Source organism: Hibiscus syriacus, unplaced genomic scaffold (assembly GCF_006381635.1).
Source record: "Hibiscus syriacus cultivar Baekdansim isolate YM2019G1 unplaced genomic scaffold, ASM638163v2 tig00116971_pilon, whole genome shotgun sequence".
Classification (NCBI taxonomy): Eukaryota; Viridiplantae; Streptophyta; class Magnoliopsida; order Malvales; family Malvaceae; genus Hibiscus; species Hibiscus syriacus.
The window spans coordinates 2537390-2552868 of record NW_024063495.1 but is presented as its reverse complement, the minus strand read 5'-3'; the positions used below and the strand labels follow the sequence as shown (position 1 = coordinate 2552868).

Sequence of the window (15479 nt, the reverse complement as noted above, 5' to 3'; positions counted from 1 at the left end):
AAATATTTTATTTTTTTGGTTAATTCAAAATTTTCAAACTCAAATTTGACTTGGATAAATCAAAATTTAAGAAAATATTTTAACTTTTACGAATCAAATAGAATTTTACCCATCCCTCCTATATACTTCAACAACAACTATACCAATCAATTTGTTTGTTACTTATTATAATCACCTAACATTACTTTCAAATACACATTATTGTATTCATCCATCATTACACCACTATGACTTTGTCTTCCGTGTGGAGGAGCAGGTAGTCAAATAAGGAAAAAGGTCAAAGAAATGGTGACATGAGTTGGCCACAATCTAAAAATATTTTTGAGAGTAGACACATATATATTAATAACACAGAATTTTTAACGGGTGGGTATAAATATAATTTCAGGATGAGCACAATCAGTAAAATATGTAATTAATCGAAGAAAACTCGAGTTTCAGGGTAAACACAAATAAAATTTCAAGGTGAGAATCATCAATAAAATATGTAACTAATCGAAGAAAATTTGGATTTCAGGGTGGGCACGTGTCCACCCTCATCCCTCATTGGATCCGCTATCGACTGGAGTTGAGAAGGATGAGTAGTTTTATTGTGCGACAATCTAATTTAAGGTTATTTTAAGAATATTTTTAATCTAAAATGATATCATATTTAATCTTAAAGATTATATAAATTTATAACATTTTCGATTGTAATTAAAAAATTATTATATAAATTTGTAACATTTTCGATTGTACTTAAAAAGTTATATAGGGATTTATGGTTTATAATAAAAATATTATGAAGAATGTAATTTTAGGTTACAATCGATTTTTATTATTTTTTAATCTTATATTAAGAAATTGTATTTTAGAATAATTGTTGCTGGTTGGCACCTGAAATTGCTTTAATTACATGGGGTTGTTTTCGGCTATTAAAAATACCTTCAATTGCTTCACATGGCACAGCCTGGGGACAACCTTCTTCTGCTTTACTTTTTTGTGCTTTTTTAATTATTTAGGCCCCAAATTTAAATTCTTATTTTACTTTTATATGTAAGTTATGAATTTGATTTTTATATTTTAATTTGATCAATTTAACTCATTATAATTTAATCATATTTGTATATTGTTTAGGTCAAGACTAGGGACGATAATAGGACTAGATGGGTCAGATTTTTTATTTATTTGAATTTGACCCGAGAATTATACCCTTCATCAGAAATCTGACCCAACTTCGATTGAGAGAAGCTTCACATGATCTAAAATTTGATCTAAATTTCATGATAAAAACTGAACTTACCCGAAATATATAAAGGGATGAATATTATAGTTATTATCCTTTAATATATAGTCTATATGATTATTCTCAGCTCATGTTAGATTTTTTATCATAAATTTGAACCAAACCTAACCCGACTTATCCAAATCTGAATCTAAAAAAATGACTCTATAGGATTGAGTCGAGTCAAAATTTATTGCATTCAAATTAAATTTTCATCCCAGTCAAGACTGAAATTCTAAAACTCAAAAAATAAATTAATTGAAATTGAATAAATTAAAACATAAAAACTAAATCTATATCCTAAGTATAACAAAGGGACTAATGACAAATTTTGACCAATTAACAAATGAACAGCGCCACAAAAAGAAAATGGAAGCTGTCAAAAAGTGGGGTGAAACCTGCAAAAAGTTCATAGTATCATCACTCTCACTCTCATGCGGCCATTGCCATCAACTTTTTTCATTCTCTTTCTTTTCTTCAATCTTTCTAGGAAAAAAGAACACAGGGTTTTCTAATAGCATCCGAGGATTCAGATAATGAAAAAGATCAAAATCCCACAATTTATTCTCTCTGTTTACAGTGTTCTTCTGGTTCAGTTGGTGAATCATGGAAGCTGCGATTTGGGCTCCATTCACGTTGGCCACAAGTTAAGCCTTGCGGTTCCGTCGTTGTACATCGACGGGTTCGTCGGCAGAGCGTTCTTGATGGACGATGGCGATCGAGTGGAACCATATTTTAGAGTTGCATTGAGCGCTGAAGCTAGCAAAGGGAAATACTCATGCTCCTTGGAAGTGTTCTTGGGAGATATCGAAGTATGGAATTCTGGGCATTATTCCCAGTTTTACACCGCTGATTCATGTGTTCTTGAGCTCAGCCAAGATGGTGATTTGCGGTTGATGGGTCCTAAAAGTCGAGTCGGGTGGCGGACCGGAACATTTGGACAAGGTGTGGAGGTAAAACTTAAAATGTACATCCTATGATTCTTAGAATTATGTTTTCATTTAGTATAATGTTTAATATAGGTACAACATTTATTAAAATTGTCATTTAATCATTTTTTGCAATCATACAATAGCATTATATGTAGTATTGATGTGTCACATTCCATGTGATCTATACTGATGACATGGTATGTGTTACATCAACGATTGTTAGTCAATTAACATGAGATATTTTGATCAAAAATTGAAACACCATAGACTAAAATACTCTAAAAATATAATATATGCCAAAGTGATTATTTATACAAACATTAGAGGTAGTTTTGTAATTATGCTTTTAGCATTTTAGTCGTTAATATTTAATTTTTGATCAAAATGGATCTTATTAAATGAAAATCGTGAGTTGACTAACGATCAATATATGTTACTAACGTGACATTTTCACATATATTACATTGTTTGTGTCATGTATTGTATCATCCAAAATAATGGTGTAGCATGTACCATATTATTCAAAGTAATGATGCGACACATATTGTATGTAATGTCATCATCTTGGATGATATGGCATGTATCATGTCACCTAAGAAGATGATGTAATACATATCATGTCATTCAAGATGATGATATAACATACGTCACATCATCAATATGATGATTTAACATGTAATATATCAACAATTATGTACATGTAAGAATGTCATGTCAGTAACATACATTGATTGTTAATAAACTAACGATTTTCATCTAATAGGGATAATTTTGATAAAAAATTGACTCATTAAGGTTAAAATAATATAAAAATAAATAAAAACGAAATGATCATTCGAATAAACGTTTGAGGCTAATTTTGATATTATATTTTTTAATTTTTCTCGAAATATTCGAGATATTGATGGTTTTTTTTTTGAATTTATCCCGCTGGTGCAGATGTTACAAATCCTAAAGACTGGTAATCTAGTTCTCGTGGATGGTTTGAACCAGATAAAATGGCAGAGTTTCAATTTCCCAACTAATGTAATCCTCTGGGGACAAAGACTAGATGTATCCACTCGGTTAACTTCTTTCCCAAGAAACTCATCTTCCTCGTACACATTTGAAATCCAACACAACAAGATTGCTCTCTACCTCAATTCTGGTAAGTTTAAGTACTCTTACTGGGAATTTAAGCCTCCCAAGAACCAAAACGTCTCGTTTGTTGAATTGGGTTCGAAAGGGTTAGTGTTATTCGATGATGAACGTTACCAAATCGCACAGATTCCGTCACGGAGATCGATTCGGTCCCCGAGCTTGAGGCTTTTAGCACTGGGGAATGAGACAGGGAACTTAGGACTCTACTTTTACTCACCTAAAACAAAACAATTTGAAGCCTCATTTCAAGCTATCAACTCCACTTGTGACCTTCCTTTAGCTTGTAAACCTTATGGGATATGTACATCCCATGCTTGGTCCTGCATTCAGCTTACAACGAAGGAAAAAGACATGGATTCGAGTTCGACACGGTTCTGCAACGGAGCTCGAGTCGAGATGCTCGAATTAAACGGTGTAAATACAATTCTCAAAGATGCTCCCAAAAGGGTTATTGTCAGCAAGACAGCTTGTGCTAATTTGTGCCTTGATGACTGTAAATGTGTTGCTGCATTGTATTCATCCGATAACAGGTCCGAAAACTTTCGAGAATGCTCGCTTTACGAGCTCGTTGCGGGGATTAAACAGGTTGAATCGGGGACCGGAGTGAGTTATATGATCAAGGTTCCGAAAGGAACGCGGTACGATCATAGTGTGAGGACATGGGTGTTGATTGTGGTGGGAGTTGTTGATGGTTTAGTCATCATACTGATTCTGGGAGGGATTTCTTATTATTTGATTCAGAAAAGAAGAAAGTTACTAGGCACTAACAATAACAATACTTGACATCAGGTGATTGCTGAAAATTTTTCATTGGAAACTCCAAAATACAGTGTAATTCTTGTGTCAAAGGATAAACTTGTAAAGATTTACACCTTGAATTCGGACGATTTTTTGGGAATGATTTTGCAAACTCCAAAATCTTTTGTTAATAGTTGGCAATGCATGCACAACCTATACATGCAACTATTCGAGCCTAAGAGTACAAGACCTTAAGGGGGTATTTGGTTCAAGGATTGTATCCCACATTCCCATGTTTGGTTAGCCGGGAATCTCTTTCCCGGTAATGTTTTATTACCAATAGTAGATTTTTTGGGGTATATTACCGGGAATGTCATTACCTCCCTTCCCTTAGGTATTGTAACATTACCGGCGTTTTGGACTAAAATGCCCTTAAATTTTTATTTTTTTTCAAAAATATCATTCTTCTGTCATTGAATAATAAAAATTCTACGAATGTTAAATTACAAATTTATCCTTAAATTATTTTAGATTTACAAAAAAAAAATCTATAATTAAAATTTTATATGAAGTTCAGGGGTTAAAAAAATTTTACCCTTTCATTAAACCTTTTTTATATTTTTAATTTTGTAAAAAAATTATATAAATATTATGAATTTAATTTTTTAAAGAAAAATATATAAATATTTTACAATTTGTAATATTATACAAATATATAATAAGGACAATTTAGTCAAATATACATTCCAATAATCTTTTATTCCTTTAACCAAACACGGTAATCTTACATTCCTGCTAAACCAACCAAACACAAAATACAACATTCCCAGTAATCCTATTCCCTGATAATCTTTTATTCCCACTGGTAATCTTACATTCCGTGAACCAAACGCACCCTAAGGGACAACAACATTCCCTTTAACCATTGAGGTCATTCAATGAGTTCTATTACATTTTTTTTCACGTTATTTGAACTCAGTTTATGTATATGAATAAAACGAGTATACATATGTGATAAATATTTAATGGATCACTGTATTTTATGAAATTGGATGATTTTATCACTTAAAGGCTAAAAGTTTTTAATTCCACTTATTTCTTTTTGGTATAATTATCGATACTCGATTTATTAATCAACTGATTTGGATCAGATACCACTTTCATAGCTTAGAAATTGAAGTTTTGGAAACAATTGCCAAGATCAACCATGTTCAGCCCATTAATAACTCCAAAGTCCAATCCAGCATGAAGTTTTCAAAATTCCAGTTCATTTGAATTTCTTTTAACAAAGATCTATTGAAAAATAATTAAATAATGAGCTACTTATCATTTACTATAAAAATATAAATAATTTATATTTTTTTTTTGAAAAAAATAGCATATCTAAGAAAAGTTATACTTCAACGTTGAAGATATGAGCTCACAAAAAATTGTTTAATATATAATTTGATTTTATTTGAAATATAAAAATAAAGTCTACAGTATAGTTTTTGTATATTCAATATTTGGAATATATCAACTTTTATATTTTAAATCTTCATAATTTAATCATATTCTCCACATCTTATTTGAATCAATATAAAACTTAAAATTAATTAAATAAATAATAATAATAATAATAATAAATAATTTACAACTTACCTATAATATACATTTTGATAACAAAAACTGACCTGACAAGAAAAAGGCACTTAGGCCTCTTGAAATTAACAAAATAATATATAAATGAAATAAATATTGGAAAGAATGCAATATTGATTAGAATAGAAACTTGATCTCCATGTGGCCGTGTTACACAATTAGTATTGTCACAATTAGTATTGTAATTATCATTTGTGTTCTATTTTGATCACTCAACTATTATATTTTTTAAATTATATTTAATATTACGTTTTTGTTTCATTTTGGTTGCCTACTGTTAAAAAATTAACATAACTGCAAACGTGGTAATTTTTATTTTTTAAAAAAACTTCTCAATGATGAAGTGACATTACCTTATGGTGACACGTCAATGTCATCGTTAAATTTTTAACAGTGAGTGACCAAAATGAAACCAAAACATAATGTTAGATATGCTTTTGAAACAAAAATAAGTGCGTGACCAAATAGAACAAGAGTAATAGTTGAGATACTAAATGTATAGTTTACCCTTTAAGTTTAGGGTAAAGTATAGTAATGGTCACTGAACATTTCTGAAGCTTGCATTTAGGTCCCCCAACTTTTAAAACTTGCAATACAGTCCCCAAACATTTATTTCATTTGCAATATGGTCCCCCAACTTAAACCACCGTTAGAAAATTAGGATAAATTATATAAACGGTCATTGAAATTTTAGGCACTTAAATTTAGGTCCCCCAACTTTTAAAACTTGCAAAACAATCCTCAATTTCATTCTAAACCCCAATTTCCAAAGTAATTCAATTTCATTCTAAACCCTAAATTCCAAAATTCAATTAAATTCTAAACCCCAAATTCTAAATACTTCAATTTAAGGTTTAGAAAATAAATTTATTATTATTTCAAATAAACACATATTGATAATATATAATTTATAAAAATTCATAATATTATTTTACCAGGTCATATTGAACCTAGATCCACCTATTTATAATAACATTTCAATAGAAAGACGTTTCAAAATATTTTAAAAATATATATTATTTTTTACTAAACACGTGACTTTATGGAATTATGAAAGTGGCGTTGTCTTGATGGAATAATTTTTGTCAATGCGTTAAGTGAGTTTGTAAAACATTTGACAGAAAAATATAAACACGTGACAAGGTTGGCCTCTTTGATGGCTGCAACTTTTTTTCTTATTTGTCCTCCTGCATTCTTTTGACATCCTTAATTCACATAGGTTATGCATGGAGTAGATCGGGATATTGTGTGGCTTCAGCGGGACTTTGGCATATATATATGCAATCTCTTTGACACTGGACAGGTTTGTATTGTCAACTTGTCACTTCTCTTAACTTGAGGATTTAATTTGATAATTTTCTGTTAAACTCTTAGTGTTTCTATGAAGCTATTTATTGGGGTTATTAGCACTTATTGATAAATTAGGGAGAAGGAAATTGGTATCTCAGACTATACATGACAACTCTGGACTTGTGGTATAGTAACACAAATTTTGGATGATTAAGAAGATGCTAATCTCATTGGAACTCATTGAAGATGTTAAATATATTATAGGCTTGGGAATGTTACTGCTTACTGCATATTAAAGAGCCTAATTACTGTACTTTAAATGCCATTGTCTTTATGGAAATGCTTAGGCATAGTTTTGAGTGCAATTAGATATACATGAATTACTTGCCTGAATTGAAGTGAAAATTTGTGTCGGATACCTACCAATTTGTTGACTTATGCTTTCATTGTTTTACGTCTCCTAATTGCTTTGCTTTTATTATATGTTTTGTGATGACATATATGCTAGAGAAGACACACACTATTTGCTGTACATTTATGATTTAATGAGAATCAAATTGCTATAAATACCTATGGAACCTGAACAGTGTGATGCTCCTTTGGTAGAGGTACGAAGCTATGAATCATAATTCACATTATTTCTACATTCACCATAGTTTGTCATATCATAGTGCTGACCCTTCTTGGAGATGAGAAGCTAAGGGATTTCAATAGTCTTTAATCATAGTTAAATCATGGAAGTGTTGTGCTCCTTTACATATTCCTCTGGCTTTTGACATTCTATTTGTTCAAGCTTCAATGCATAATCTACAGCTGAGGCTATGTATTCAAAATGTTTAATGCATGTGTAATTTTGTTGATTTCCCCCCTTGAAATTAGCTTCTTGGTCATTGGTTCTCCTCTTTTTCAAATAAATTTACATGGATGTATGAATTGAGAACTTTATTGCTTTCCGGTATTTATTTTGACCGTTATCTTACTGGCAAAGGTTTTCCTACTAGCAGGTCTACAAGCGTAGTTCTGTATGCATGCAACTATATTTTTCTGTCAAATGTTTTACAAACTCACTTAACGCATTGACAAAAATTATTCCATCAAGACAACGCCACTTTCATAATTCCATAAAGTCACGTGTTTAGTAAAAAATAATATATATTTTTAAATATTTTGAAACGTCTTTCTATTGAAATGTATTATAAATAGGTGGATCTAGGTTCAATATGACCTGGTAAAATAATATTAGAATTTTTATAAATTATATATATATCAATATGTGTTTATTTGAAATAATTAATAAATTTATTTTCTAAACCTTAAATTGAAGTATTTTAGAATTTGGGGTTTAGAATTTAATTGAATTATTTGGAATTTAGGGTTTAGAATGAAATTGAATTACTTTGGAAATTGGGGTTTAGAATAAAATTGAGGACTTTTGCAAGTTTTAAAAGTTAGGGGACCTAAATTCAAGTGCTTGAAAAGTTCAATGACCGTTTATATATTTACCCTAATTTCTAACGGTGGTTTAAGTTGGGGGACCATATTGCAAACGGAATAAATGGGGACTGTATTGCAAGTTTTAAAGTTGGGGGACCTAAATGCAAGCTTCAGAAATGTTCAGTGACCTTTACTATACTTTACCCTTAAGTTTATTGAATATTTAGAAAAAACTGTTGAATAAAATTAGGTTTGCAATGAGAGAGAGAGTGCGTATATGCTGAGTTTGATAAAGACCTTCGCTTACCTATCAATTATCAATACAATTATAATAAAAATCAGTTGGTTGGTGTAGTGAGATAATTCACTAGATTTCTTAATAAAGTTAAAGGTTAAATACTAACATTTACGAATAAAGTAACTGAGTTGAAAAAATCGCTTTATAATAAACTTCTGCAAAACCTAATCTGATTTAATCAATCAATAAATCAGATATAATAATTAATTCAAAAAAATGTCAATACATTTATAGAAGTTATTGGATAAATTATTAAAAACGTATTTACAAAAACAAATATTGAATAAATTTTGGATTTATTTCAATTATTGCCAAATGACGTATTGTTACTAATTTAGTATTTTTTTTAATTAATAAAACGAATGCATGTGCTCAATGCTCAAGCCCACTTGGAATTGGAAAATAAAACTCCCTTAAATACAAGACAAACCTATTTAATTAAGTTATAGAATAATTTAGGATTGTATTGTTGTTAAGGAAATGTGATTAAAACATCAAACTCTAATTTATGCTCAACATCCCTACATATACGGTACTCGAATTCGAAACCTCAAATATAATAACCCAAGTTTTTAATGATTAAAGAGCGAAATATGCCCAAGTTTTTAACCACAAAATAGAAAGAATCAAAGCTTAATTAGGACCGTGTCTTTTATTCTACCGTTGTCCCCCCCTTAAACGTGTAATTATAAATTTAACCCTTAAAATCTATACTTTTATCAATATAACCATTGTTCCTTTCTAATTTAAATTTGACGTAAATTGCTTTGGTTTTAACAAAACTTATTAAATCTAATATTTAATATGTTCAGTTCACAAAATATTGTAACAAATACTAATATCGTTTCGATAATGAAGTACATATAGACTACCACAGTGAATTATCACGTCAGGCAGGGACGGAACTAGAATATTAACTCAAGGGAGACAAATGTAATTAATAATAAAGACTGGGAGAGAATCATGCTAAGCTAAAATTAGGAGGTTTAAATAGGTATGTTTTCATATATATTTTTTGATAATAAAAAAACAGGGGCAGTGACACCTCGGACAAAGCATAATTTCGTCTCACGTCAGTATTTCTATTAAAAGCACAACAATTAAATTTTAAAAAATAAATATTGAGGGTTAAGTTCAATTTATAAAGAGGTTAATACTAAATTGGTTTAGGTGAATTCTTCCATGTTTTAGAAAATAAATTATTCCCTGCTTCATTTTTTTGGGTACAATTCCCTACTTCAATGATTGGGAATAGATTGCATAATTCTTAAATAACTTGCAATGGTGGAATCGAATAAGATCCCATGTTTTATTCTTCAAGCAATAACATTGCCCTTTTTGTTTTGATCACGAACATCATCTTTGATTTAAGTAAATTATGGTCTCGGTCCTTCTATCATGTTTAAATTGATTTATATTACATCCAAAGAATCAACAAATTGTTACAAGACAAGAGTACTATGAAAAAAGCTAGATACTCAATCTCGTATACATCAAACTATATTAAAATAAATAATAATTAATTGAATTAATTCTATCTATATTCTTTCGTATAGCCCTAATTCTAATGATCTCACCAATAAAATTTGAAATCGGGTTAGTGTTCCTACTAATTTTCTCAAAAAAAATCTTTTATTTCTCTTTTCCCAAATAAAATAGGTGAAAATGCTCTAAATAGATTTGAGGATAGATGAAATCCCCCAAGCAAATTTGAGGATTGAAGTAATACGAGATTTACCTCTCAAATGTCTAACAACTCAATTACCTTCTTAGTGATGTAAAGTCTTCTTCGATTAGTTATATTTTTATGATGATACTTATATTAAAATTTTATTTATATTTATTTCATTAAAAATTTGTGTTATTAAAATATATGTGTCTTTCCTCAAATATATTTCTTTGTCCGTCATCATCCTTGTTCATTCTATGCAAACACCGTCCTCCCCGATCACATTTAGTAGTACTCTGTCAAATGCACCGCAATAATGTACACTTAAGATGATTTTAGTCTTAGTAAGCCTGAGAAAATTCACCTAAAAAATGAAAATGATAAAAACTATATAATTTTATATTGCTGCGCTGCTCGACCGGCGGTTCTCGGCTTACAACAATAGTTCTCCAATAATTATTCTGAAACATTCATGTTACCGGTTCATATATGATATCGACAAGTTTCGGCCTGAGCTTTTCTTCCCAAATATCACCCGTCGGACCAGTGTTAATCTCCCGCCGCCGTATCTCCACCACCACTAATTCTCTGTCACTGATGAACAATCACGGTGAGGTAATCTTGACATTCCAAATACACCCCTGTCTCCTTCCTTTTCCTCGCCTTCACCTTCTCGATTCTCCGGAACTCTTCTTCAATTCTCAGTATTATCCTTTCCGGTTTGTCCTCCGAAACAAACTGCTCTCTCCGAACGAAAAGTCAGCCCTCGTTGAACAAACCGGAGAGGTCGAAACCAGTTGAGAATGGGATTATGTCGATGGCGTTTAAGCAGTCGGTGCCGGTTATGCTCTGGTTACTGTCTCCTTTCAATTCGAAATCCTCGGCGTGGAATTCGATCTCTTTGTAACCTTTCTTGAACCAAGGATCATTGATGATTTCATCGACGGTGATCCTTTTTTCAGGATTGATGTCTAAAAATCGGGATAGGAATCGTCGGAGATCGGGAGACGTCCATTTCGGGAACCGGAATTCGCCTTTATAAATACGACGGTACATCGCCATTAGATTGGGCTCGTTGAACGGAAGATATCCGGCGTGGAGAACATACAAAACGATGCCGCATGACCAGACGTCAATTTTGGCGCCGTCATATCCTTTCTTCGCTAGAATCTCCGGTGCCACGTACGCGGGTGTACCGCATAGTGTATGGAGGAGGCCGTCTGGTTGGATCTGATCCGTGACGGCGCTGAGTCCGAAATCCGTTATTTTCAAGTTCCAATTCTCGTCGAGGAGGAGATTCTCCGGTTTCAAATCACGGGCGTAAACGCCTCTCGAGTGGCAGAACCTGACGGCGGAGATCAATTGCTGGAAATACCGACGGCTGAGATCTTCACTGAAACGACCCCTCGAAATCCTCGTGAACAACTCTCCGCCTTTGGCGAATTCCATGACGAAATAATCTTCGTCTTGGTAGCCAACACCTCGATGAGCTTGACGATGTTCGGGTGGCGCAACCGGCGCATGATAGCGATCTCCCTCTTTACCTGCGCCATCAACCCGCCTTTGAAAACTTTCTTCTTGCTGACGGCCTTGATCGCCACTCTCTGCCCGGTGTCGACGTTGCGCGCGTGATAGACTTTTGCGAAAGCCCCACATCCAAGCAGCTTCCCGATCTCATATTTCCTGAACAGCGTTATCTCAGATGAGATTTCCAGCAACTCACTTGCTCCACTGGAGCTAGCCGTGTCTTCAACCTCAGGCATTTCTTTTCAATTCAGAGACTGAAACTTTTTGTCCCTTACAGCTTCAACAAAAACCCATCAAGGAAATGGAAATTTGATTTTCTTCAAGCAGGAAGGCATCGTTTAAAGCTATTTATCCATGGCGGAATCACTCGGTTGTCTTTTATGGTGACGTAGTCATAGTTTTGAATATTCTTAAGGACTAAAATAATAATAATAATCTTTTTTAATAGAAAATAATAATAAACTTATATAGTTTTATCATATGCTTAACTTTTACATTATACTTTCAAATACTTAACGTTTAATGTATATTTTCAAATTTGAAGGGACTATTGTTGCAATTTCACCATAATAATTGAGTTCTTGAGAATTTCATCTATTTTATTATGTGATAACGTGCAATGTTTTTTTATGGTCCCAAGTGTGATAAATGTTCATATATATATAGTAGTTTTATGATGTACGTTCTAACTTTATAAATTTTTTATATAAATAGAAGAAGTTAGTTTTATTAAAATTTATAATTAAACGTAAATTAAATGTATAATGTAACATAAGAAACTAGCACTTATGATCATATATTGATCATGCAAGAAAAAAAGTTAAAAATTCAATCAAAAAAACTCAAAAAATAGTTATAAAAAGATCTGGTTGCATCGGTAAACGAATTACAATAGGAGATTAAACTACTAAAAGACCATTGACAATCACAATCAGAATGAAACATCGTGAGAAAACTATATCTGAATGTAAATCACATGTCTAAATCCAATCCAATCCAAATGTCCAAAATAAAAAAGATCAGTATGATAACGAATAAACGTCATCTAGATAACCCTAATAAAATTAAACAAAAATATAAGCTTTTAAAATTGATATAACAATAAATTTACTTCTTAAATTTTATACATTATATTAATTTAATCTTAAATAAAAGATAACTCAAATCTTTACCAATTTAATCCTAATTATATAAAAGTCCAAACAAACTATCAAACCCCAGTGCACTAAACAAACTCTAATTTCCTCATCCATCTGAATTTCAAATCAACAATATAACGAAAAAAAATAAACAATATATCCGGTTACACTAATTTCTAAATTTCTGTAAAGTATGTGATTTTAAATTTGGACAAACTAAAGTAAATAGTCTACCTTTTTAGTTTTCATAAAGTAGGTGTATGGAATTTGTAATTAGACCCTTTTTTTTGTTGTTGTTGCAATTTTTAATACATTTAATGATCGTGTTATCGTATAATGAATTAAAATTCACGTAAATTAAAATAATCTGACATGCTTTTTTATTATAAATTTTACATAATTAATATTTTAAAAATTATATTCTCATATATTACGAATTAATTATTTATTTTACGGGTAAAGTATACAATAATTCATCGATTATAGAGTTTTTAAGTTCATTGACTATTAAAAGTTATAAAATGATCCTCTGACTATAGGACACTATTTTGATTATGTCTACTGGCACCTCTGTTGCTTTTAAGTATTGGTTCGACGACATAATATTTTAATTACTAGCTCGTTGGTATATGGTAAACAGAAAATAGATTCACAAGATACAACTTAAATGAATTTGGGATCATATTTTATCATATCTCAGTCAACATGTTTACATCTAGCTCAGACAGTCGCTAATTTTTTAAAGGAAAAAGACGAGTTTGGAATATATGAATAGTCAAATGCCTATATTGTAACTTTTAATAGTCGATAGACTCAATAAAATAGTTTCCTATAGTTGGAGACCATTTTTGTAGTTTATCCTTATTTTATTTATTTCTTCTTAGCTTAAAGATTTTTGTCTTGGGGATGACGTGAAGACAAGTTGTCCCACATGTCACGGTTCATTCCATGCGAATATATATTAGTCGTCGCTAAAGGATTCGTTCACTCAACTTATACTCTCTCTAATTTGTTTTATTTCAAATGATTTATTTTTCCAATTTCTAACTTTAAAGGAATATTTACATTTTTTAGGCTTTATAAATAGTTTATTTTTAAAATAAATGTATAATCATACGCATAATTTTTCGTACTTTTATATAATCTTAAAAAAACAATTAAAAAATCTATGTAAGAATTAAACTCACGTTTAATATAATTTTTATATAAATTATTTACGACCCTATTTTGCTCATTATACTTTAAATATTTTCAATTTCTTCATTGAACTTAATACATTTGAATGTTTTTGTCACTCTGTCGTTAAATAGTTAAAAACGTTAAAATGGTTGTTTCATAGATGCAAAACGACGTCGTTTTAGTGAAATTTTTTATTTTTTTAAAACGACGTCATTTTTAACGCCATTAACTATTTACCAGCGGAGTGACTAAAATAGGAGAGAGAGTAAAGTTCAATGACCAAAACAACCCAATGTATTAAGTTTAGTGAGGAAATTAAAATCTTTTAAAGTTCAGTGAGCAAAATAGGAGAGATGGTAAAGTTTATTGATGAAATTTGTAATTTACCCTTTAAAATATCTATTATGATATATGTACTTTAGAAAATATTTAATATAATATTTATAATTTATCAAAATATTTAATGTGATACTTATATTTTTTATAAGACTTTAATTTTATATTTAATTCCTAAACTATTATTTTTGTCCCATTTTTTGGTACCTAAACTTCATTTGTTTCAAAATTATACCTAACGTTAATCTTTTGTTTTGTTTTGGTACATCGTTGTTAAAAAACTTAACGATACTGCTATATGTGGTACTTTTATATGTAAATTACATCATTCATCCCTCAACTATCTTCTCACTCCTATTTTGATAATCAAAGTTTAAGTTTTTAATTTAATTACTTAACTTTCAAATTACTCCTAATTTAATCACTATAACTTTCAATTTTATTTTTTATTATAATTATATACTAATAAAATAAAATAAAAAAATTCATTTCACAAAAATTATTAATAAAATAAGTAAAACATGAGCAATTTAAAGTTGAGTAGTTAAATTGAAATTTTTTAAACTTTAGTGACCATAATATGAGTGGGAAAATAGTTGAGTAATGAATGATGTAATCTACCCATTAAAAATGCCACGTACAACACTTCCGTTAAAATTTTAACGGCTAGATACCAAAACGAAATAAAAAGTAAACGTAAGGTATGTTTTTGAAACAAATGAAAGTTTAGGTATCAAAACAGAATAAAAATAATAATTTAAGTAATAAACTTGTAGTTTGCGCTTAAGTTTAATTGTCATTTTGGAGTTTCATGGAAGAGTAAAAATTTATGCTTAACATGAATCAAGGGAGCACAATGATTAGAGGAATAATTATTATGTCTAGAGGTTTT

At 30.5% G+C, this 15479-nt stretch overlaps 1 protein-coding gene and 1 pseudogene across 1 annotated transcript; one reads left to right on the top strand and one right to left on the bottom strand.

Moving 5' to 3' along the window:
- The first annotated feature begins 1661 nt into the window (after positions 1–1661).
- LOC120191697 (EP1-like glycoprotein 3) lies at positions 1662–4174 on the top strand. Its single transcript, XM_039194611.1, has 2 exons — positions 1662–2217; positions 3136–4174. Exons 1-2 carry the CDS (start codon positions 1801–1803, stop codon positions 4117–4119), a joined length of 1401 nt encoding a protein of 466 aa, XP_039050542.1. The 5' UTR covers positions 1662–1800; the 3' UTR covers positions 4120–4174.
- A 6651-nt stretch (positions 4175–10825) lies between these two features.
- LOC120191698 lies at positions 10826–12232 on the bottom strand (annotated as a pseudogene).
- Between the last annotated feature and the right edge of the window lie 3247 nt (positions 12233–15479).

Excerpts from the sequence above, each read along its gene's own strand:
- LOC120191697 (XM_039194611.1), top strand. The coding sequence starts at position 1,801 with ATGAAAAAGATCAAAATCCCACAATTTATTCTCTCTGTTTACAGTGTT. Across the intron at positions 2,218-3,135 it reads CATTTGGACAAGGTGTGGAG|ATGTTACAAATCCTAAAGAC; the intron begins GTAAAACTTAAA and ends CCGCTGGTGCAG.